This window comes from Scyliorhinus canicula, chromosome 16 (assembly GCF_902713615.1).
Source record: "Scyliorhinus canicula chromosome 16, sScyCan1.1, whole genome shotgun sequence".
Classification (NCBI taxonomy): Eukaryota; Metazoa; Chordata; class Chondrichthyes; order Carcharhiniformes; family Scyliorhinidae; genus Scyliorhinus; species Scyliorhinus canicula.
The window spans coordinates 92,079,825-92,104,603 of record NC_052161.1 but is presented as its reverse complement, the minus strand read 5'-3'; the positions used below and the strand labels follow the sequence as shown (position 1 = coordinate 92,104,603).

The following is a 24,779-nucleotide window of genomic DNA, read 5'->3' as shown; positions in this document are numbered from 1 at the left end:
TTTATTTTACTTGGATTGTAAAAGATACCTTTAATCTGAATTTTTCTAACACGATTAAGTATTCATTTTGAGCATGACCTCATCTCCTAGATCTCAGATTACATTGTATCCTTTGTGATGTTCAAAAATGCTGTGATTTCTAAGGGGTGTTACTTTTGATTCCTATCATTTCTATAGTTTTATTATTAAATTGTGTCCCCAGCTCATAATTTCGACTTTGATTTGGGTCTAATTTGTGTTCTTGTAGACACGTTGTCTCCAGCTTTCCATATTCACCTGGTGTCAGCACATTTTCACACCTAGAATTGTCACCTAATTCAACTGAACCTCATCCATTCTTTTCCAGCTGCTTACTTAACTTCAATGAAGGTGTGAAATATTGCTTTTAGCTTTATACTAAAGATTTATTGGTGGTGAGTTCAAAAGACTTGCCTCACATTTAAACATTTGTCACCTAATTCAGCTGAACCTCATCCATTCTTTTCCATCTGCTTACCTAACTTCAAAAGTAGGTGCGAAAAATTGCTTTTAGCTGTATACTAAAATTATCTGATTGTGACTTGAAAGACCTGCTTGTTTTGTTTGCTAAGCCTGCTTGACCAAGGCTACCTGCATTTTATAATCCTCTCCTGGCAGCTGCAGTTAACACTTCGTGGGATTTTTTCTGACATTCTCTCATGCATTCTTAGATCAGGTATTGCCAGACTTCTATGTTTCAAATGACGTATCTTTCCATATTTTCAATTACAAGGCCCATCTCACTGCTGAACACAGACGTGAAAGTCCTGGCAAAGGTATTGGCGAGAAGATTGGAGGGGTGTGTATCAGAGGTGGTCTCGGAGGACCAAACGGGCTTTGTCAAGGGGAGGCAGCTTTCTCAAAGTGCTGGAGGTGATTGTGTCAATGAACTCAGAAAAGGCCTCCAACTGGGCAGAGTGGAGGTATTTGTGGGGAGGCTCAAGTTTGGACCAAGGTTTGTTGCATGGTTGTTATATGTAACCCACATGGCAAGTCTGCGAACGAATGAGACAAACGTGGGGTATTTTGGGCTGCATTGGGGAATGAGGCAGGGGCATCCGTTGTCCCCGCTGCCTTTTGCACTGGCGAATGAGCCTTTGAAGATGGCACTTTGGGCCTCGGTTGAGTGGCGGGGGATCGGGAGGGGGTTACGGGTGTCGATGTATGCCGATGACCTGCTGCTATTCATGACAGATCTGTTATGAACATACAGAACATAGAATATTACAGCGCACTACAGGCCCTTCAGCCCTGATGTTGCACCGACCTGTGAAACCACTCTAAAGCCCATCTAATCTATTCTTTTATCATCCATATGTTTATCCAATGACCATTTAAATGCCCTTAATGTTGGCGAGTCCACTACTGTTGCAGGCAGGGCATTCCACGCCCTTACTACTCTCTGAGTAAAGATGCCTACCTCTGACATCTGTCCTGTATCTCCCCTCAATTTAAAGCTATGTCCCCTTGTGCTAGCCATCACCATCCGATGAAAAAGGCTCTCACTGTCCACCCTATCTAATCCTCTGATCATCTTGTATGCCTCAATTAAGTCACCTCTTAACCTTCTTCTCTCTAATGAAAACAGCCTTAAGTTCCTCAACCTTTCCTCATAAGATCTTCCCTCCATACCAGGCAACATCCTGGTAACTCTCCTCTGCACCCGTTCCAATGCTTCCACATCCTTCCTATAATGCAGCGACCAGAACTGCACGCAATACTCCAAATGTGGCCGCACCAGAGTTTTGTACAGCTGCAACATGACCTCATGGCTCCGACACTCAATCCCTCTACCAATAAAAGCTAACACACCATACACCTTCTTAACAACCCTATCAACCTGGGTGGCAACTTTCAGGGATCTATGTACATGGACACCAAGATCTCTCTGCTCATCCACACTACCAAGATTCTTACCATTAGCCCAGTACTCTGTCTTCTTGTTACTCCTTCCAAAATGAATCACCTCACACTTTTCTGCATTAAACTCCATTTGCCACCTCTCAGCCCAGCTCTGCAGCTTATCTATGTCCCTCTGTAACCTGCAACATCCTTCTGCACTGTCCACAGCTCCACCGACTTTAGTGTCATCTGCAAATTTACTCACCCATCCTTCTACGCCCTCCTCCAGGTCATTTATAAAAATGACAAACAGCAGTGGTCCCAAAACAGATCCTTGTGGTACACCACTAGTAACTGAACTCCAGGCTGAACATTTCCCATCAACCACCACCCTCTGTCTTCTTACAGCGAGCCAATTTCTGATCCAAACTGCTAAATCACCCTGAATCTCATGCCTCCGTATTTTCTGCAATAGCCTACCATGGGGAACCTTATCAAATGCTTTACTGAAATCCATATACACCACATCAACTGCTTTACCCTCGTCCACCTGTTTGGTCACATTCTCAAAGAACTCAATAAGGTTTGTGAGGCACGACCTACCCTTCACAAAACCGTGTTGACTATCCCTAATCAAATTATTCCTTTCTAGATGATTATAAATCCTATCTCTTATAAACCTTTCCAAGACTTTTCCCACAACAGAAGTAAGGCTCAATGGTCTATAGTTACTGGGGTTGTCTCTACTCCCCTTCTTGAACAAGGGGACAACATTTGCTATCCTCCAGTCGTCTGGCACTATTCCTGTAGACAATGATGACATAAAGATCAAAGCCAAAGGCTCAGCAATCTCCTCCTGAGCTTACCAAAGAATCCTAGGATAAATCCCATCCGGCCCAGGGGACTTATCTATTTTCACACATTCCAGAATTGCTAACACCTCCTCCTTATGAACCTCAAGCCCTTCTAGTAGCCTGTATCTCAGTATTCTCCTCGACAATATTGTCTTTTTCCTGCGTGAATACTGACGGAAAAATATTCATTTAGCACCTCTCCTATCTCCTCAGACTCGATGCACAACTTCCCACTACTGTCCTTGACTGGCCCTACTCTTGCCCTCATCATTCTTTTATTCCTGACATACCTATAGAAAGCTTTAGGGTTATCCTTAATCCTTGCGAAAGACTTCTCATGTCCCCTCCTGGCTCTTCTTATCTCTCTATTTAGGCCCTTCTTAGCTAACTTGTAACTCTCGAGCACCCGAACTGAACCGTCACGTTTCATCTTTACATAAGCTCCCTTCTTCCTCTTGACAAGTGATTCAACTACTTTAGTAAACCACAGTTCCCTCGCTCGACCACTTCCTCCCTGCCTGACAGGTACATACTTATCAAGGACACGCAGTAGCTGTTCCTTGAACGAGCTCCACATTTCAATTGTGCCCATCCACTGCAGTTTCCTTCCCTAACCTATGCATCTTAAATCTTGCCTCATCGCATCATAATTGCCTTTCCCCCAGCTATAACTCTTGCCCTGCGGTATATACCTATCCCTTTCCGTCGCTAAAGTAAACGTAACCGAATTGTGGTCACTATCACCAAAGTGCTCACCTACCTCCAAATCTAGCACCTGTCCTGATTCATTACCCAGTACCAAATCCAATGTGGCCTCGCCTCTTGTTGGCCTATCAACATACTGTGTCAGGAAACCCTCCTGCACACATTGGACAAAAATGGACCCATCTAAAGTACTCGATCTATAGCGTTTCCAGTCAATATTTGGTAAGTTAAAGTCCCCCGTAACAACTAACCTGTTACTTTCGCTCCTATCCAGAATCATCTTTGCAATCCTTTCTTCTAGATCTCTGGAACTTTTCAGAGGCCTATAGAAAACTCCCAACAGGGTGACCTCTCCTTTCCTCTTTCTAACCTCAGCCCATACTACCTCAGTAGACGAGTCCTCATCAAACGTCCTTTCTGCCACCGTAATACTGTCATTGACTAACAATGCCACCCTCCCCCTCTTTTACCACCTTCCCTGAGCTTACTGAAATATCTAAACCCTGGACAACAACCATTCCTTTGCTCTAGCCATGTCTCCGAAATGGCCACAACATCGAAGTCCCAGGTACCAACACAGGCTGCAAGTTCACCCACCTTATTCCAGATGCTCCTGGCGTTGAAGTAGACACGCTTTAAACCACCTTCCTGCCTGACGGTACACTCCTGCAACCTTGAAACTTTACTCATGACCTCACTACTCTCAACATCCTGTATACTGGAGCTACAATTCAGGGGCGGAGTTCTCCGACCCCCCGCAGGGTCGGGGAATCGCCCGGGGCCGGCGTAAATCCCGCCCACGCCGTGGCCAGAATTCTCCGCCACCCGGGAATCGGCGGGGGCGGAAATTGCGCCCCGCCAGTCGGCGGGTCCCCCGCGCGGATCGGCAGGGCCTTGCGGCGATTCTCCGGCCCGCGATGGGCCGAAGTCCCGCCGCTGTCAGGCCTCTCCCGCCGACGTGGTTTCAACCACCTCTGTGCTGGCGGGAGCAGGCGGCACGAGCGGGCCCCGGGGTCCTGGGGGGGGGGTAGGGGTGCCCCCAGGGTGGCCTGGCCCGCGATCGGGGCCCACCGATCGGCCGGCCGGCCTGTGCCGTGGGGGCACTCTCTTTCTTCCGCCGCCGCCACGGCCTCCACCATGGTGGAGGCGGAAGAGACCCCCTCCACCGCGCATGCGCCGGTGGTGACGCTCCGGCGCATGCGCGGACTCACGCCGACCGGCGAAGGCCTTTCGGCCAGCCCCGACGCCAGGTGGTGCGTCGCCAAAGGCCGTTGCTGCCAGTCGGCGGAGCGGGAGCCACTCCGGCGCGGGCCTAGCCCCTAATGGTGCGGAGAATTCCGCACTTTTGGGGAGGCCCGACGCCGGAATGGTTGGCGCCACTCCGCTACTCTGGGACCCCCCGCCCCACTGGGTAGGGCCTCTGGTTCCCAACCCCCTGCTGAATTAGTTTAAACCCTTCCGTTAGAAAGAATAGGTAGAATCATGGGCTTACTGGAGAAATGTGGGGCCTTCACGGGCTACAAATTGATTGTTGGGAAAAGGAAGGCCGTCCGAGTAAAGGCTTCGGGGCGGGAAGGGAGGGGTGCAAAGCTCTGCCATTTAAGGTGGCATTGGAGAGGTTCCAATATTTGGTGATCCAGGTAATGAATGAGTGGGTCACGATGCATAGTTGGAACCTGACGGGGTTGTTGGAGGAGATTAACTGGTGGGATACTCTGCATTTGACATAGGTGGGGCGGGTACAGGTAGTAAAGATGAACATACTGCCAAGATTCCTGTTTGTATTTCAGTCCCTCCCAGATTTTCTTCCCAAGGCCTTTTTACAGACGGCAAATGCGTTAATCTCGGAGTTTGTGTGGGCAGAGAAGGGGCTGACAGTAGGACTCTGTTGCAAAGGCAAAAGCAGAAGAGGGATTGGTGCTCCTGTGGTAATCATCACTCCTGTATATATTAGGAGATGTGTTATTTTCTTACTATGCCCAGTGGGTCCCAAATTATGCGGACAAGGTCCGCCCACTCATCCAGTCCACCCTTTTCCCCCTGACGGCCGAGGCTCAACAGGCCTTCAACCGCATTAGGGCCGACATCGCCAAGGCCGCGATGCACGCAGTCGACGAGACTTTACCCTTGCAAGTGGAGAGCGACGCATCAGACGTCGCTCTAGCCGCCACGCTCAACCAGGCAGGCAGGCCCGTGGCATTCTTTTCATGAACCCTTCATGCCTCCGAAATTCAGCACTCCTCCGTCGAAAAAGAGGCCCAAGCCATTGTTGAAGCTGTGCGGCATTGGAGGCATTACCTGGCCGGCAGGAGATTCACTCTCCTCACTGACCAACGGTCGGTAGCCTTCATGTTTAATAACACACAGCGGGGCAAGATCGAAAACGATAAAATCTTGAGGTGGAGGATCGAGCTATCCACCTATAACTACGAGATCTTGTATCGCCCCGGCAAGCTCAACGAGCCCCCAATGCCCTATCCCGAGGTACACGTGCCAGCGCACAGGTGGACCGACTCCGGACTCTGCAGGACAACTTTTGTCACCCGGGAATCACACGGCTGTACCACTTCATCAAGGCCCGCAATCTGCCCTACTCCGTCGAGGAAGTACGGGCAATCACCAGGGACTTCCAGGTCTGTGCGGAGTGCAAGCCGCACTTCTACCGGCCAGACCGCGTGGGCCTAGCGAAGGGCTCCCGCCTCTTTGAACGCCTCAGCGTGGATTTCAAAGGGCCCCTCCCCTCCACCGACCGTAACGCGTATATTCTCATCGTGGTCGATGAGTACTCCAGATTCCCCTTCGCCATCCCATGCCCCAACATGACGTCTGCCACCGTCATCAAAGCCCTCAACACAATCTTCGCTCTGTTTGGCTTCCCGCCTACATCCACAGTGACAGGGGATCCTCATTCATGATCGATGAACAGCCTCAGTTCCTGCTCAGCAGGGGCGTCGCCTCCAGCAGGACGACCAGCTATAACCCCCGGGGAAGCGGGCAGGTGGAGAGGGAGAACGGGACGGTCTGCAAGGGCCGTCCAGCTGGCCCTACGGTCCAGAAATCTCCCGGCCTCCCCGATGCTTTGCACGCCATTTGGTCGCTCCTATGCACTGCGACTAACGACACACTCCATGAACGTCTCTTTGCCTTCCCCAGGAAGTTCACATCCGGGGTGTCGCTCCCGACTTGGCTCGCAGCTCCAGGACCTGTACTCCTCCGTAAGCACGTACGATTCCACAAGGCGGACTCGTTGGTTGAAAGGGTGCCGTTACTCCATGCTAACCCCCAGTACGCCTATGTACCGCACCCCGACGGCCGCCAAGATACTGTCTCCCTCAGGGACCTGGCACCAGCAGGTTCCACACACACACACCCCTCCGGCCCGGCGCCACACTCCCCTCCCCCGGCGCACCCAGCAGCAACCCCCCCAGGACCATCTGTCCTCCCCCTGCCCACGCCCGAGGATGAAGAGAATTTCGGCATGCTCCCAGAGTCACCAAGGACCAGACTGACACCGGAATCGCCGCCATCACTGCGTCGCTCCCAAACGTCAGATCAAGGCCCCGGACCAGCTAAACCTGTCATTGGTTCGGGGCTGTTAAAGCACCTTGTACTGGACTTCAACATTTTTTTTGCCTTTGTATATAGTTCTCCGCCACCCCCGCTGGACTCAATTTTAACAGTGGTAATCACCACTGTTGTATATATTAGGAGATGTGTGGTAAGGCCCTGTACTACAGGTACGGGGGTAGTCCCTGCCTGCTGGCTCCGCCCAGTAGGCGGAGTATAAATATGTGTGCTCCGCATACAGCAGCCATTTCGCCAGCTGCTGTTGGAGGCCACACATCTTACTGTAATAAAGCCTCAGTTGTATTCAACTCTCCTCTTTGTGCAATTGATCGTGCATCAGCTCCTGATTTTGCTGCATTATTATTGTGCAACAAATGTGGAAAAGCTGAGACGTTTGTGAGAGGCTGGCGAGGGGGCAGATTGGGTCAGGTTAGAGGAAGTGTTGAGCGGGAGGATGAGCCTGAGGGCTCTGTTAACAGTTCCGCTGCCATTGCTCCGAGGAATTATACGGGGAGTCCAGTGGTGGGAAGCAATTTAAACTGGGTCGCATGTCAGTGATGACTCCACTGTGTGGAAATCATAGGTTTGCGCTGAGGGGAATGGATGGAATGTATAGGAGATGGTGAAAGGAAGGGTTAGTATGGGTCAGGGACATGCCTATGGAGGGTAAGTTTGCCGGGCTAGAGGAACTGCGAGAGAGGTCTGAGCTACCAGGGGAGAGTGAGCTAAGGTACTGGCAGGTCTGCGGCTTTATGCGCAAGGAGCCGCCCTCATTCTCTCAGGGGCCAGAATATATGCATTTGGAGAAAATGTTGCTCCTGGATGAAAGGGAGGATGGTAGGATAGGGGACATATATGGGTGGTTGGGAGAGCAGGCGGCGACCTTAGTGAAGAGGGTCATGAGGAAGTGGGAGGAGGAGTTGGGAGGGGAGGTAGGATGAGCATTTTGGTGTGAAGTAATGCGTCGACTGAACTCAATCTTCTCCTGCGGAATGATGAGTCTTATACAGTTTAAGATGGTGCATAGCGTCCACCTGATTTGGGCCTGGATGAGTGGGTTTTCCCCGGAGGTAGTGGACAAATGTGAAAGGTGTGGCAGGGGGCCGGCGAACCATTCCCATATGTTCTGGGGGTATGTGGAGTTGGAGGACTTTTGGGCGGCAGTGTTTTATTGAGGATTGTAGGGTTTGAGGTGAACCTGGACCCTACGGTGGCGATCTTTGGGCTGTCGGAGGTGACGGAGCTGCCGGAGAAGAAGGAGGCCGATGTGGTGGCCTTCGCCTTTCTGATTGCCCGGAGATGGATACATTTGAATTGGAGGTCGGCTCCGCCACCGGGGTCGCAGCATGGTTCGGAGACTTGTGTGAGTTTCTCAGTTTGGAGAAAATCAAGTTTGCCCTAAGGAGGTCAGAAGGTGGAGGCGATTCATGACCAAATCCTTCATGGGTGGGGGCGGAGGGGAGAGTGTGACAATATGTATATTGTAAGAATGATGCAGGGTTAACAATTTACTGTAACTGCATCCAATCACTAGATGGCGATCAAGCGCATACACGTGGATCACGTGAATACTCTTGATTCGGGGAGAAAGTTGGTAGGTGAGGCAGAGAATAGTCGTGTTATCAGGAGCTCTGTAATTGGAATCATAATTTAGTGAATCTGTAATCTTTTATATTTTAGCAAACAAGTCGAATCTATTTAGTTGTAGTGTTAATAAATTAGCTTTGTTCAAAACGTAGCTTGATGTTCTTTGTGATACACTACACTTCAAAGCCATGCTCATTCAGAAAACAAAGAACATCACAGGGGGTAAATGGAAAAATGGAAAACCATATACTCTGTTGGAAGTTATGTGGATAATCTGGCTGTGATTTTCCACAATCACTTGTACTCCCCTCAGATTGGAAGTCGGCTGCTTGTCAGGAAAGGTGGGAGAGAAAACAGCAAAATTCGAAGAACACCTGTTGTTGGGAAAATGCTGGAATCTATTATTCAGGGATTCGGGGAGAGGGAGGCAAAATGGAACTGAAGCCCAGGTAGAGCCCTTACAATACTGAATGAAGCAGCAGGCTCAAAGGGCTGGAGGCCCACCCCGCTCTGATTTAATGTGTCATTATGCCATTCTCACTTTCTCTCTCTCACTCTCTGTCTCACTCTGTCACTATCTGTCTGTCTCTCTCTGTGCCTCTCTGTGTGTCTCTCTCTTTGTTACACTCTCTCTTCTGTTGCTCTCTGTCGCTCTCTCTCACCTTCAGTCTGTCTCCTTCCGTCTCTCTACATCACTCCCTCTCTCTGTGTCGCTCTTTGTCGGTCGCTCTCTCTCTCTTTCCTCCCTCTCTCCCCCTCCCTCGGTCTCTCTCCCTCTCTCTCTCACCGTCTCTCTTTCTCTCTCTCTCTGCCTCTGTCTCTTCCTCTCTCTGTGTCTCCCTCTCTCTGTGTCTCCCTCTCTCTGTCTCCCCCTCTCTTTGTCTCCCCCTCTCTCTGTCTCCCTCAGACTCCCTCCCTCAGACTCCCTACCTCAGTCTTCCTGTCTCTCATTCTCTTTCAATGTTTCTCTCCCTCTGTCTCTCTCTCTCTCTCTGGCTTCTCTCTCTCTGGCTCTCTCTCTCTCTCTCTCTCAATGTCTCTCCCTGCCTGTCTGTCTGTCTCTCTCGCTCTGTCTCTCTCTTTCTTTCTGCCTGTGATGAATGTAGAGATTTTAGATGCATTGCATTTCAGGTATTTCGTGCAGTAAGGGTGAAAAGATCGGGTGACTGTGTGTGTGAGACTGCTGCAGTAATGTTTTTAAAGAATCCTGGTTTGAAGGGTTGGGAGCCTGGGGTGCAATTAAGCAACCATAAAAAGCTTGGGCAAATGGAGTTTTGTTTGGATTAAGGGGGATTCCCTGCAGAGTTGATTAGATTTCAGATCAGTAAGATTATGTTGTTACTGGGTGGAGCTAAGGCATCAGGCGTTATGTAGAAAAGCAGGTCAGGGGGGAGATTAGAGTAGAGTAGGAGGGATAAATAGGCAGGTAGTGTCTGTGGGAGAGGAGCGGGTATGTGCATTATGGTTTGATTGAAGTATTGGTTTTACGTTGATGCTTGCATATTTCTGTTATCTGTAACTGTTTACAATGCCAAAAAATACCTCAATAAAATTGTTTGTTTAAAAAAAAGAAAAGCAGGTCAGTTAAACAAAGAACAGTACATCACAGGAACAGGCCCTTTGGCCCTCCAAGCCTATACTGGTCATGATACCACCCTTGACCAAAACCCTCAGAACTTCCTAGTGCCATGTCCCTCTATACCCATCCTATCCATGTATTTGGCGAGATGCCTTTTGAACAACGTTAATGTATCTGCTTCCACAACCTCCTCTGGCAGCGCGTTCCAGGCACTCACTACTCTCTGTGTAAAAAACCTGCCTTGTACATCTCCTCTAAATCTTGCCCCACGGTCCTTAAACCTATGTCCCCTAGTGACTGACCCTTCATTCTCAGAAAGAGTGCCTGCCCATCCACTCTATCCACTCTCATAACCTTGTAGACCTCAATCAGGTCGCCCCCAAACCTCCGTCGTTCTAATGAAGAAGTTTTGGATGAAGCTGTGAGCAGGAGTCAAGCATTTTGCTCTTTGTAGTTCAGTCAAAGATATGTCTGGAGCCAAATTCGCAGTTTCGTTCCAAGCAGTTCAGACACGTTTGATTGAAAGCTGAGCTGAAACAAGTTGAGAAGCATCTGCTAAAGAAATACTGGAAGGAACTTGCTCACATCCTGGCCTGTTTTGTGTTTCTCGCTTAATATCTGTCACAGACATTTGGTTTAGAACTGAACCCCCCCAGCCATACCCCCCCCCCCCTTCCCCCCCACCGCAAGCCACTAATTGGACTGAACTGGCATATCCCCTCTGATTCAGTATGCTCTGTTGCATAGCCTGTGATACTATGTAGGGGCAGCACAGTAGCATGGTGGTTAGCATAAATGCTTCACAGCTCCAGGGTCCCAGGTTCGATTCCCGGCTGGTTCACTGTCTGCGGAGTCTGCACGTCCTCCCCCTGTGTGCGTGGGTTTCCTCCGGGTGCTCCGGTTTCCTCCCACAGTCCAAAGATGTGCGGGTTAGGTGGATTGGCCATGCTAAAATTGCCCGTAGTGTCCTAAAAAGTAAGGTTAGGGGGGGGGGGGGTTGTTGGGTTACGGGTTTAGGGTGGATACGTGGGTTTGAGTTGGGTGATCATTGCTCGGCACAACAAGGGCCTGTTCTGTGCTGTACTGTTCTATGTTCTATGTGTAGTGATTTGCATACCTGTATGTATATAAAGGGTTAATATACAGAAGTAAAAGTTGATAACCACTAGAAGGCAGCACTAGAGATGGGTATAAAAAACAAACTCAAGCAGAGTTCCCACCGCTTCGTGTTTGGAGTGACTAGTGACCAGAGGTAGAGAGAGATAGCAGGTATAGTTAATCATATTTAATATATACTTAATCTTGTTAATTTAATCTCTAGTGTAGTTCTTGAAGAGAGAACAAACTCACAGTTTAATTGTTGCCATTGCTCAATAAATAATATTTGCTTTAATTGAAGACTTTGAGTGGCGCAGGCAGTAATGAACATCGAGTATAGAACCATCTTGGAAAGAAGCAAATGGCCAACAAGATATTACACAATAAAATATAACATGGTACCAGGTATTGACTTCACGAAAACTTATTAGATTAGGTTAGATTAGAAACAGCAAGAAAAAATAAAAAATTTGTACTGACTATTCAACTGGGGAAGCTTCGCAGCATTTGAATCTGAAGAAAAATCACCTCAATAGACCACGTTCAAGCTCCACGTCAACTCAAGACAACCGGTAATCTTAATTCCAATTGGAAACTATTCAAACAGCAGTTTCAGAGTTATCTAGAGGCACATGATTATCCACCGCTACTGAGGCGAGGAAAATAGCACTGCTTTTATCCATGGCAGATCAGCAGGCAATAGAAATATATAACTCTCATCTACTCTGAAGGGGAGGACAAAAGCTAATTCGATCCAATATTTAACAAATTTGATGACTATTGCAAAACGCAGACAAATGAAATCTTTGAGAGATTCAGGTTCAACAAACATTTGCAAAAACATGGGGAATCATTCACCAGCTTTGTCACCAACCTTAAATTATTAGCACAAACTTGCATCTATGCAGCCTTGCATGATTCGCTGATCAGGGATAAAATAGTGTATGAATAAGTGATGAGAGTATAAGAGAAGCATTGTTAAGACAGCAGGATTTATCGCTGAAAATCGCAATTGAAAAATGTTTATCTCATGAACAGAGTAAAAACCAGTACATTGAATTTTATTACCGTGAAAAAGGAGCGAATGTCAACCATGAGGTTGAGAGTGTTAAAATGGTGTCGCAGGCAGTAAAGAAGCACGTTTCGGAAGGCAGCTATTTTGTGCATGCACACTCCAACCCAGGACATGCGCACTTCAAACGGAAATGGGAGACTGAGGAAAATGAGTCTGCGCACGCGCGAATGTGTCTCATGCATCAGAGAGACGACATCATGACGTGCTACCGATGTGGCAACGCCCACTTAAAGGGGAAATGTCCGGCTCAAGGCAAACAATGTTTAAAGTGTGGAAAATTCAATCACTATGCTTCACAATGCAGATCTTCAGCAAAATTTCAAACTCCAAAACCAAAACAAAGGCACTTCAATGTTAGATGTGTAGATTCATCGGAGCAGAAAAAAAACAAAGAGAATTTTTCATCAGAAAAGAACAATTTCTCATTAGAAAACACGTTTTACATTGGAATTGAAAAAAGCTACAACAAGCATTCCTCAACCAGTAAATATGATCCACTCCATCAGTGAATGGACTTCAACAGTGCAAGTTAACAATTTTCCAATCTTGTTCAAGCTTGACACTGGGGCTTCAGCCAATGACGAAGCATGGATCTCAAGACAATTCCAAGAGAACATGAGATGCTACCTGCTGAAAGTAGGCTGAAGACTACAATGGTAATCAGATCGCATCAATGGGATCATGTCATCTCAAAGTCAAAAACAAGAAAGTAAAGAAGATGCTACGATTTGAGATAGTGGAAAACGAAAGATCATCCCTGTTAGGCACTCAGGCTTGCAAAGACTTTCAGCTTGTTCAAAGAATCTATATGAATACTCAGGACACATTACTCATGGAAGATGAAATCCAGCATATCCTTCAACAGTACCCTGATGTATTTAAAGGTATGGGCACTTTACCTTACCAGTACAACATCTTATTTAAAAAAGATGCAAAACCTGTAATTCATCCGCATAGGAGGGCTCCAGCTCCTTTGCGAGAGAGGTTGAAACTAGAACTTGAATAATTACAATCACAAGGAATCATATCTCGAGTCACACAACCGACTGACTGGGTCAGCTCTCTAGTATGTATAAAAAAAACCATCTGAGATCTTCGAATCTGCATAGATCCAAAGGACTTAAATAAAATATTCGCAGGGAACATTATCCCATCCCCAAGCGTGAGGAAATCACATGCGAGATGGAGAATGCTCGTATCTTCACAAAATTCAATGCTTTGCAGGGATTCTAGTAGATGCAGCTTGATGACTCGAGCAGATTGTTGTGCACTCTATTTGGACGCTTCTGCTTTAGCCGCATGCCTTTTAGATTCATATCCGCTTCAGAGATTTTCCATAGGATAATGGAGCAGATGACTGATGGTGTCGATGTTGTAAGGGACATAATCATTTGGTCCACGAGAAAAGAAGAACACATTTGTCGCTGGAAGAATATTTTTCAACGAATCCATAAGTTTGGACTGAAATTAAACCAGGCAAAGTGCACATTTGCACAATCCTCATTAAACTTCCTTGGAGATGCCATATTCTCTCAAGGTGTCAGACCGGATAACACAAAAATCTCTGCAATCCAAAATATGAAAATGCCAGAAGGTAAGAAGGCTGTTCTAAGATTTCTGGGTGTTGTAAATTTCTTGAGCAAGGTTACCTCAAACCTATCATCGAGAACATCTGCATTTCGCAATCTGATCAGAAAGTCCACCACTTTCAAATGGACACAAAGGCATCGAAGTGAATGGGTGGATCTTAAACATCAACTTATGACCGCACCGATACTCGCTTTCTTCGACCCGAAAAGAGCAACCAAGATATCCACTGATGCAAGTCAGGATTGAATAGGCTCAGTTCTTTCACAGCAGAACGATCAATCTGATTGGGTTCCTGTTGCAGATGCTTCAAGGGCTATGACTGCGACAAAGTGCAGATATGCACAGATACAAAAGGAATGTCTCAGATTACTCACGGGAATACTTAAATTCCACGACTATGTGTACGGGCTTCCAACGTGGAAACGGATCACAGGCTGTTGGGCCACACTATTGAGAATATTTTAAATGACATGACTCCTCGTCTACAGCTTATCATGATGAAGTTACGCCGATATGATTTTAACTTGATATACACGACTGGAAAAGAACTCATCATTGCTGGTAAGTTATCCAGATCCATTGCTACAGAGAACACACCACTTGAATTTATCAGAGACATTGAAGCTCAAACTCAGTTATGTACGGAGAATCTTCCGGCATCTGATGAGAAGCTACAGATTATCCAACAAGAAACAAAGAAACATGCAACCTTGCTGAGGGTGCTGCACCATCTCCACATGGTTGACCAAAAGGACGATGTCCACAATATCAAAACATTCAAACCGAGTTAACAGTAGTTGATGGGCTATTGTTAAGAAATGATCAAATTGTGATTGCACAGAGTTTATGCTCTGAGATGCTACACAAAATTCACGAGGGACATCTTGGAATTGAGAAATGTAAAAGGAGAGGAAGGCAGGCAGTTTACTGGCCTGGCATCAACAAAAATATCTCTAACATGGTCACAACATGTGCTACCTGTCCGAAGCACCAACCTGCACAGTGCAAAGAGACACTTCAACAACATGAATTAATAACAGTTAGCCGTAAGGGATACTTGCTTTTCAGAGATGTTCTTTGTGAAGGAGATATCCTTTGACACTGTTTTAAAGAAAATACCTAAATCCTCTCAGAACCATGAAGAAACTCTGGCTGCATTTCTCGAGAAAATGCTTCTCAACTTGTTTCAGCTGACCTTCTAATTACATCTTCTGAACTGCATGGAAAGGAACTGCTCATCGAGCTGCAGACATATGTTTGACTGAACTGAGTTGCTTGACTTCTGCTCACATCTCCAACTCACTCTTCACGAACCCTGCTTTTCTGCAAAATGCCCGACAACTTGGTTCCTCACAGTCTTACCAAGCTGGAACCTAATTAAATCCACCCCTTCATCTAAGCAACATTCCATCAGCCCAAGTTTCAATTGCTTTAATTCTACCTCTGGCTCAAACAGTTATCTTTCAAACTAGAATTTATTTTAAAGGCATGACTGCAGCGTCAAGCACACACTAAACCTTACTGCACCAAATAGCTACAATACAATATATCTGAAATCCCTACATTTATCACAGTGCCACACTCTCTCTGTCTCTCTCTCATTCTCTCTCACTCTGTCTCTCTCTGTCACTCTCAACTTCTTTCACTTTGTCTCACTCTCTCACTCACTCTCTTACGCTCTCCAGATACAAAAGAACATTACCACCTCTCTTCCCCGTTCAATATTGATATCTCTCTGACTGTTCGCCTCCTGGTCTTTAGTGTTATGGGCTCTCTTATTCATTATCATTCTCTCACTTTCTCTAGCCTTCTCGCACTCTTTCTCTCTCTTTTACTGCCTCTTTCACTCTCTCTCTTGTTCCCTTTCACTCCCTCTCTTACTCTTTCTCTCTCTCCAGGTACAGAAGGACATTTCCACCTCTCTCTTCTGATCAATACCTATATCTATCCAGTTGCTCACCTACTGATCTTTACCGTTCTCTATGGCTCCCTCACTCTTTCTCTCACACTCTCTCTCTGCAGTGCAAAAGGACATTTCCAACTCTTTCTCCAGATTAATACTGATATCTTTCCAATTGCTCATGTCCTGGTCTTTACCGTTCTCTGTGGCTCTCTCACTCTGCCTTATAGAATTTACAGTAGAGAATGAGGCCATTGCCCATTGAGTCTACACCGGCCCTTGAAAGAGCACCCTACTTAAGCCCATGCCTCCACCCAATCTCCGCAACCCAGTAACCCCTCCCAACCTTTTTGGACATTAAGGGCAATTTACCATGGCCAATCCATCTAACCTGCACATCTTTGGACTGTGGGAGGAAATTGGGTACCCGGAGGAAACCCAAGCAGACACAGGGAGAAAATGCAAACTCCACACAGACAGTCACCGAGGCCGGAATTGAACCTGGGTCCCTGGAGCTGTGAGGCATCAGTGTTAATGTAGGATTCGACTGTGCCAGTTGAGGGATTTTAAAACCATTCGGGTTACCAGCTGCACTTTGCGATTACTGGAACTCAGGAGAAATTTAAGCTAAAACTTCTCAGGTGCAAATAAGAATTGTTTTATTTGTCTTCTATTGATTACAATTTGAAAGTCATTTAAAAGGCAATTTGCAGACAATTTTAAGCTTCAAAGAATCACAAAAATGATCTTCTTGCTTAGGCAAACAGCTCGAAAAATACCTTTAAAAGTCAAAGTCTGAAAATGAAATATGAATACAGGGAGACAGTGAATAGTTCAGATCAAAGTATTGATGATTCTAACCTACCAACAAAACCTACCAAAAGCCAACAAAAGCTACCTACCTAAACAATGGTGGAATGAAACTCTTCAGTTATACTGTTTGATATCTGTCTTAAATCATCTGATCACACCCCAATATAATCCTAATTGGTTTGGGTTAGACTCAAACACGTTTGATTTGACGGCAAGCCGTCCATCTTCAATATGTAACATTACTTCTAATTGTTGCGTATATGCATACTTCTGTATGTTAAAGAATGCAATATTGTGCTTTATCTTTACCAGCAAAAACTGGTTTTCTGATGACTTGGCTATTGTAACAATGGAGATTTCATGTTATCTTGTCATGCCATGCTGGACAATGACTTGAAAAATGTAAATCAAACTGGCTGTTTTAATCTAGTAAAGTGAATTATGCTGCTTCTATGAAATTGTTATGTTTTGAGAATGTTGGAATCAAATATATTTGATTTGATGTTCTAACGGTCCATTTATTAAAAACAAGGCAACATAGTCTAGAATGTTTCCGCCTGTATAAGTTATGGAATGTGATTCAGGCTGTTATCACGAGTGGGGTGAAATGAGAACAGTAGAGCCTTTACTCCTGCCACCTCGTTGCCATAGATTCAGCCCTTAGCGGCTGGTTTAGCTCACTCAGCTAAATCGCTAGCTTTTAAAGCAGACCAAGCAGGCCAGCAGCACAGTTCGATTCCCGTACCAGCCTCCCCGGACAGGTGCCGGAATGTGGCGACTAGGGGCTTTTCACAGTAACTTAATTGAAGCCTACTTGTGACAATAAGCGATTTTTATTTCATTTCATTTTCATTTCCTTGGAGAAATGTAATGAAAAGTGTTTGTCTTATCAGACTTCTGTGTTACTTTAAAACTATGTCAATGAATTTGCAGAATATGTGTTTTTTAATCCTTAATTTAAAACTGGGGCTTAATATTTACGCTTAAACAGCTATCTTTTACCTATATTATGTGTATTAGAAATACTAGCTTCTACAGTTAACCACCGTGCCGCTCCCTAACACGTTGGGAGTGGGATTCAAAACTACACCTCCAGAACAGATTGCGACCTAAATGCAATGCCTTTGACTGCACGGCTATCCTGACCCACATGTCTCTCTCTCACTCACTCGCTCTCTCTCTCTCACACACACGCACTCTCAGTATCTATCTCTCTCTCACACACATACTCCCTCATTATCGCTCTCACTTTCACTCTCTCTCATACTATCTCTCTCTCTCCCTCCCCAGGTACAAAAGGACATTTCCACCTCTCTCTCCCGATCAATGCTGATCTCTCCCCGGTTGCTCGCCTCCTAGTCTTTACCATTCTCCCTGATGGGGAAACAATTGGTGACAGCGCTAAATTCCAGGTTTCCAAATGTTTTCGGAACAAGGTGAGGTGAACTCCAGACTCCATTTCAGCTCTGTCACACTTTCTGTCTCCACCTTCCCCTCCAATCTGCTCTGTCACACTCCCACTCTCCATCTCCCTCTCCAATCTGCTCTGTCACACTCCCTCTTTCCATTTACCCTGTTTCTGCTATGCCACACTGCCTCTCTCCACTTACCCCTCCAATCTGCTCTGTCATAGACCCTCTCTCTATTTCCCCCCTCTATTTATGCTTTGTCACATTCCCTCTCTCCATCTCCACCTCCAATCTGCTCTATCACATTCCCGCTCTCCAATCTGCTCTGCCACTCTCTCTCCATCTCCCACACTGCTTCATCAGTCTCTCTCTCTGCCTCTCTGTCTGTTTTTGTACTTCTCTCCTTCCCTATCTCTGTCTCTCGCTCTCTTTCTCCCTCTGTCTGCCTCTCCCTCTCTGACTGTCTCTGATTCTCCCTCTAGTTCTGTCTTTCTCCCTCCCTCTCTATTTTGTTTCACTACCACTGGCTGTCTCCCTTCCTCTCTTTCTTTGTCAGTCTCTCATTCTCCCTCTGTCTCCATTTCTCGTCCTCTCTCTTCAACCCCTTCTCACTCTGTCTCATTCTCTGGCTCTTCCCTTCTCTCTCCATCTCCCTCCCTCTCTCTCCCACTCTCTGTCCTCCCTCTCTCTGTCTCCCTCTCTCTGTATTTCTCTCTCTTTCTATCTCTCTGTTGCTGTCTCTCCCTGTCACTCTCCACCTCTCCCTCTCCCTGTCACTCTCCACCCTCTCTCTGTTGCTCTCTCTCTCTATCTCCTGTACTCATCTCCATTCTCTCCTTTCTCCCTCTAGGTGTCTCTCCATTTCTCAGTGCTGAAGACCTGCCTAAAAGTCACGTCAGTCTTGATGTTCATGCTGCCCCGGACTCTCTGTGTGGACTACGTGTTGTCGATCGCAGTGTCCTACTCCTCAAACCTGAGATGGAGTTTTCCCGAGACAGTGTAAGATACAGAGGCTACTCTCTCCGGGGGCGAGATATACCCAGGACCCAACCCGACTAGAACTGAGGGAGCTATTCACACCCAGAGAGGAGTGACCCAGAGGGGGTGAATCAGCCTGGGTTCCTGCTCCTGATCCCTGTCCAGTGACCCCTGGGTTCGGGAGGGGGTAAATCAGCCTGGGTTCCTGCTCCTGATCCCAGTCAGTGACCCCTGCGTTAGGGAGGGAGGTGAATCAGCCCGGGTTCCTGCTCCTGATCCTGTCCAGTGACCCCTGGGTTCGGGAGGGGGTGAATCAGCCTGGGTTCTTTCTCCTGATCCCTGTCCAGTGACCCCTGGGTTCGGGAGGGGGTGAATCAGCCTGGGTTCCTGCTCCTGATCCCTGTCCAGTGCCCCCTGGGTTAGGAGGGGGTGAATCAGCCCGGGTTCCTCTCCTGATCCCTGCCCAGTGAGCCGTGGGTTAGGGAGGGGGTGAATCAGCCAGGGTTCATAGAACATAGAACAGTACAGCACAGAACAGGCTCTTCGGCCCTCGATGTTGTGCCGAGCAATGATCACCCTACTTAAACCCACGTAACCCGTATACCCGTAACCCAACAATCCCCCCATTAACCTTACACTACGGGCAATTTAGCATGGCCATCCACCTAACCCGCACATCTTTGGACTGTGGGAGGAAACCGGAGCACCCGGAGGAAACCCACGCACACACGGGGAGGACGTGCAGACCCCACACAGACAGTGACCCAGCCGGGAATCGAACCTGGGACCCTGGAGCTGTGAAGCATTGATGCTAACCACCATGCTACCGTGAGGCCCCTTACTGATCCTGCTCCTGATCCCTGCCCAGTGACCCCTGGGTTAGGGAGGGAGTGAATCAGCCCGGGTTCCTGATCCCTGTCCAGTGACCCCTGGGTTAGGGAGAGGGTGAATCAGCCTGGGTTCCTGCTCCTGATCCCTGTCCAGTGACCCTGGGTTAGGGAGGGGGTGAATCAGCCCGGGTTCCTGCTCCAGCTCCCTGTTAAGTGACCCTGGGTTAGGGAGGGGGTGAATCAGCCCGGGTTCCTGCTACTGATCCCTGTCCAGTGACCCCTGGGTTAGGGAGGGGGGTGAATAAGCTCGGGTTCCTGCTCCTGATCCCTGTCCAGTGACCCCTGGGCTAGGGATGGAGGTGAATCAGCTTGGGGGAGGGGGGGGGGGGGGGGTCCTGTATGGTGAGGACTGCCTTGGATTTGGATTGCTGTGTGAATCCTCTCCTGGTTGAATATTCCAGCAGTTTGGGTTCACTGTGGGGTGTGCTCCTCAGGCGAGTGAGGAATGAATCTTCTGATCTTCACCCTGTTGACAATTTCCTGTCTTCGTTATCTGCAGGTCTATTCACTGCTGCCAGTCCTCGACCTCTCTGGTTACCATTACAGAATTCAGGAAGGTCCTCAGGAATTTTGCAGACGTCAGGGCCGCTGGTTAGAGCCTGTCTCCATGAACGATGCCATTGGAGACTTCGCCCTCCTTCTCCAGGTTCCTGTTACTTCATCAGCCAGAGATTCATCAGGAATTCCTGACGCTGATCGGGGATCGTAACGCGGGAGAGGATGAGAAACAGATAGAGAGAGGGAGTGAGAGATAGAGAGTGTGTGACATAGAGAGATAGAGAGGGAATGTTTTACAGATATAGGGAGTGGGATACAGCTTGAGATAAAAAGAGTGAGAGAATGAGAGGGAGAGATTGTGAATGAGAGATTGAGAGAGAATGTCAGAGAGGGAGTGTGTGACTGGGAGCATGGCAAAGAGACAAAGTGTGTCAGAGAGAGGCAGAATGTGGACAGAGTGAGGAAGCGAGAGAGGCAGAGAGATGTATGACAGAGAGGAGCCAGGTGGACTGTGAGTCTTGCAGTGGGGGAACAGTCAGAGGAAGAGAGAGAGGCTGTGTGTGAACAGCGAGATTCAGCTAGAGAGAGAGGGAGTGTGTGGCAGAGAGAGGAAGATAGAGTAAAAACGTTTGTGACACCACGTGAAAGAGACTATGACAGAAAGGTGAAGTGAGAGAAAGAGATTATGTAACAGATGAGAGAAGTGAGAGACTGAGAGAGACATAGAGAGAGGGAGAGTGAGAGAGTGTGTGACGGAGAGAGGCAAGGAATGGGTAGAGAGTAAGAGACAGAGAGAGGAAAAGGGCGACAGAAGAAAAGAGGTGAGAGAAAGATTTGGTGCTGGATGCACCGTTTGGAGGCTAAGTGCTGACGCTGGTGTGGGAACTCTGGCATTTTACGAAGGCAAAATTGGCGCTAGCCCCTCACCTGCAACTGGTGACGGGCTAGCAGCTGCACCGAGTAAAATTCCCGGCTCCCACGATATAAACGCCTGGAGGTTAGCCAGGTCTGCGGGCCCGCTCATGCGCACGGCGACGACCTACTGTGGTCATGCCACAAAACATGGCACTGGCCGTGTGCGGAACCGACCTGCCAGATGTGCCCCCCGGGCACGCCCTGGCCACCTCCCACCAGTCCCTCCAGCCCTCGTAGAAGCCCCCCCCCCCCCCCCCCCCCCCACACTCAGCCAGCAGCATGCCTCCCACCCGACTATGCTGGCGCCGGACACGTGTCCCGCGCGGTCGGGAACCCCGCCCATCGGGCGAGCATCGGGAAGGGCCTTCAGGTGACGCTCCAACATCACTCCAATGCGTGCGGTGCGCGATGAGACGTTGCCACTTCGGAGGGGGCGGAGGACACAAAACCTGCGTCAAACCGATGCAGCCCTGATTTGGCCGTCAGAAGGAAATCTCCGCCGATTGACAATTACGAAATCGGCATCGAGGAACAGTGAACTCCCGCCCATTGTGTGGGAGAGACAGAGAAAGAGGCAAATGAGTGAGAGAGAGAAGTGAAAGTGAGACAGAGAGGGGGAGTGAGAGAGTGTGTGCAGAGAGAGGAATTTCGAGGGAGAGGGAGTGAGAGGCAGAGAGAGGCGACAGAGAGAAGGAGCGAGAGAGGGAAAACAGAAAGAGAGTGACAGAGAGGGAAAGAGAGAGATTGTGTGTGAGGGGGCAAGAGTGAGAGAGGAGAGACAGTCTGTGATAGAGAGAGGGTGTCAGAGAGAGAGATTGAGAGATGGAGAGTGAGAAAGCGAGCCAGAAAGTGAGCGAGACAGAGAGTGAGCGAGGGAGAAAGCGTCATAGAGAAAGCAATTTAATGGCCACGTTGCGTTTTAGCGCGAGCATAACGAGGCCGTAAAATCCTGGAAGTGGCAGAAACGAGAAACGTGCCAGGCAACGATCGGTTTGGATCTCACCGGCCTACTCCCATTGGTGAAATCAGGCGACGATCGGTTTGTGATCTCACCGGCCTACTCCCATTGGTGAAATCAGGCGACGATCGTTTGTGATCTCACCGGCCTACTCCCATTGGTGAAATCAGGATTCCATGGCAAGAAACCAATAATTGCCACTTAAGCCCAATCTCCATACAATTAACGGGAGAAACTCCCTATCTATGGCCTCCTGTGATCTAACCCCTCCCCAGCAATGGTCCACGCGAGCGCCAATGAGTAATCCTTATTAAAAACGTGAAGCTGGCGGAAGGGCTGCTGCTGGGACCCGAGGAGGTGAGTAGCCACCTTCACTCACAGGCAAAGATACCGAGGGCACTGGGGTTGCTGCCCTGGTGCTCGAGAGGGGATTAGGAGAGCCCCCGGTGGCCTGCTTCGGTCGGGTGGTCCCCATTGGTGTGGGGCCCGCAGCAGGAGGGGTGACTGCGACTGGCAACGGGGTAGGGGGGTGTAGTCTCAGCGCCTGCTGGTCCACCATGCCAACTCCTGCGCCGCATGGTCCCGTTCCGGGGCAACCCCAGCACCCACTGCACCACCGACCACCGTTCCACTGACCATGGAGGCCTCTGGCCGTGCGACTGAAGGCTATTGCAAATTGGGAATTGGCAATCGTAGTTAAGTGAGCACTTCACATTTTCCAGGTTGATTCCTGAGGGTGGGCATGCCATGTAGCATGTGGGAGTTATTGCCTAACATCCCAATCAGACCGTGATGCCTAGACACTGTGCCTGAGCACTGCAGGAAGCAACACCCTGGACGTAGCTGCCAACATCCAAACACCCAGGGACTGGGCCCCAGAACCGGAGATATTACCATTACCCATCGTTGGTCGTTCGAAAATATGACGGACAACGTGTGTAGCAACTGGTTCTGCCTCAACAAGAGGATGGTGCAACACCTGTGCCATGTCCTCGACACCACATGGAGGAGGAGGAGGACACCCGCTCTCTGACCTCCTACGCCTAAGGATCATTCAAGGGTTTGACTGGGACTTGTATGGTATTTCACAAGCCCACAAATAAGGTCACGGACGCCCTGTGTGCCTGGGCAAAGAACTCTTTAAACTTTAATATGGACCAGGCCCAACAAGATGCCCGGGCAGCAGGATTCTCCAACATCGCTGGAATTCCCCAGATCCAGAGGGTAATCAATGGCACGCTGATGTGACCATCAATTCACTCAAAGACACGAGGAGAAGTAAACCGAGATTTTAATCAGCTTAGAACAGTGCCTGCCTGCGGCTGGTACAATTCTGTGGACCGCCTACAGGTCAACTGCTCTTTATACTTCCTTTCAAGGGGAGGAGCCATGGGCGGAGCCCAAAAATGCCCCAATATATCCCCCTGTGGGTGAAGCCACACAATGGCCCATAGGTGGAGCCTATAAGGTCAACAACGTAACATAGCTGTAACACAATGGCAGAACATGATACTAATACACTGGTGAATTACTAATACATTCACCACATTCACCCCCTGTTAAAAAAAATGAAGTCCGGCGGGGATGACCGGCTCATAATTTCAGCCGGTCCGGCTCATGGATTGTGCGTTGCGATCGCCGAAGCTCTGGTGTTGCTGCTGGTCCGGGTGTCGGGCTCATCCGTGCTGGCATCGGACGTGGGGACGGCGCGGGCACAGGCGTGGGCTTCGGGAGCGACTCTTCTGGAGCTTCATTCCTGTGGACTGATGTGGCGGGCGGGAGACAGCGCAGGAGCCAAGAGGGGTGGGGGCGCTGGACATGGTAGGTTGGGCGGGATATAGTGGGGGGGGGGGCTGAGGTGGTGGTGGAGCCTGCGGGCGCCAGGTCCTGCAGGGAGACGGTATCTTGTCGGCCATCGGGGTGTTCGACATAAGCATACTGGGGGTTGGAATGCAGGAGCTGGATCCTCTCTACCAGAGGGTCGGTCTTATGGCTCCTGATGTGTTTTCTGAGGAGGACTGGTCCCGGTGTCTTCAGCCAGGACGGAAGCGAGGCCCCTGAGGTAGCTCCCCTGGGGAAAACAAACAAGCGGTCATGAGGAGTCTCGTTCGTGGCTGTGCAAAGGAGGGACCTGATAGAGTGGAGCCTATCGGGGAGGACCTCCTGCCAATGAGAAACTGGGAGATTCCTGGACCGCAGTGTCAATAGGACAGTCTTCCAGACCGTCGTGTTCTCCCTCTCCACCTGCCCTTTTCCCCTGGGGTTATAACTGGTAGTCCTGCTCGAGGCAATGCCCTTACTGAGCAGGTCCTGACGCAGTTCGTCGCTCATGAACGACAAGCCTTGGTCACTGTGAACGTACATGGGGAAACCAAACAGGGTGAAGACACTACGTAGGGTTTTAATGACAGTGGACGTGGTCAAATTTAGGCAGGGGATTGCAAATGGGAAGCGGGAGAACTCATCTATGATGTTGAGGAAATATGTATTGTGGTTATTGGAG

General features: G+C 48.6%; 1 protein-coding gene across 1 annotated transcript in view; it reads left to right on the top strand.

The window, feature by feature from the left end:
* The window catches only part of LOC119951033 (alpha-2-macroglobulin-like), a 226,915-nt gene that overhangs the window by 89,800 nt on the left and 112,336 nt on the right, over positions 1-24,779 (top strand). Inside the window, exons 13-20 of the mRNA XM_038774067.1 lie at positions 8,887-9,022; positions 12,289-12,808; positions 13,021-13,209; positions 13,653-13,919; positions 17,919-18,064; positions 18,520-18,523; positions 18,888-19,036; positions 20,405-20,551. Of these exons, the coding sequence (XP_038629995.1) occupies positions 8,887-9,022; positions 12,289-12,808; positions 13,021-13,209; positions 13,653-13,919; positions 17,919-18,064; positions 18,520-18,523; positions 18,888-19,036; positions 20,405-20,551 (1,558 nt within the window). The remainder of the gene's footprint in view (positions 1-8,886; positions 9,023-12,288; positions 12,809-13,020; positions 13,210-13,652; positions 13,920-17,918; positions 18,065-18,519; positions 18,524-18,887; positions 19,037-20,404; positions 20,552-24,779) is intronic.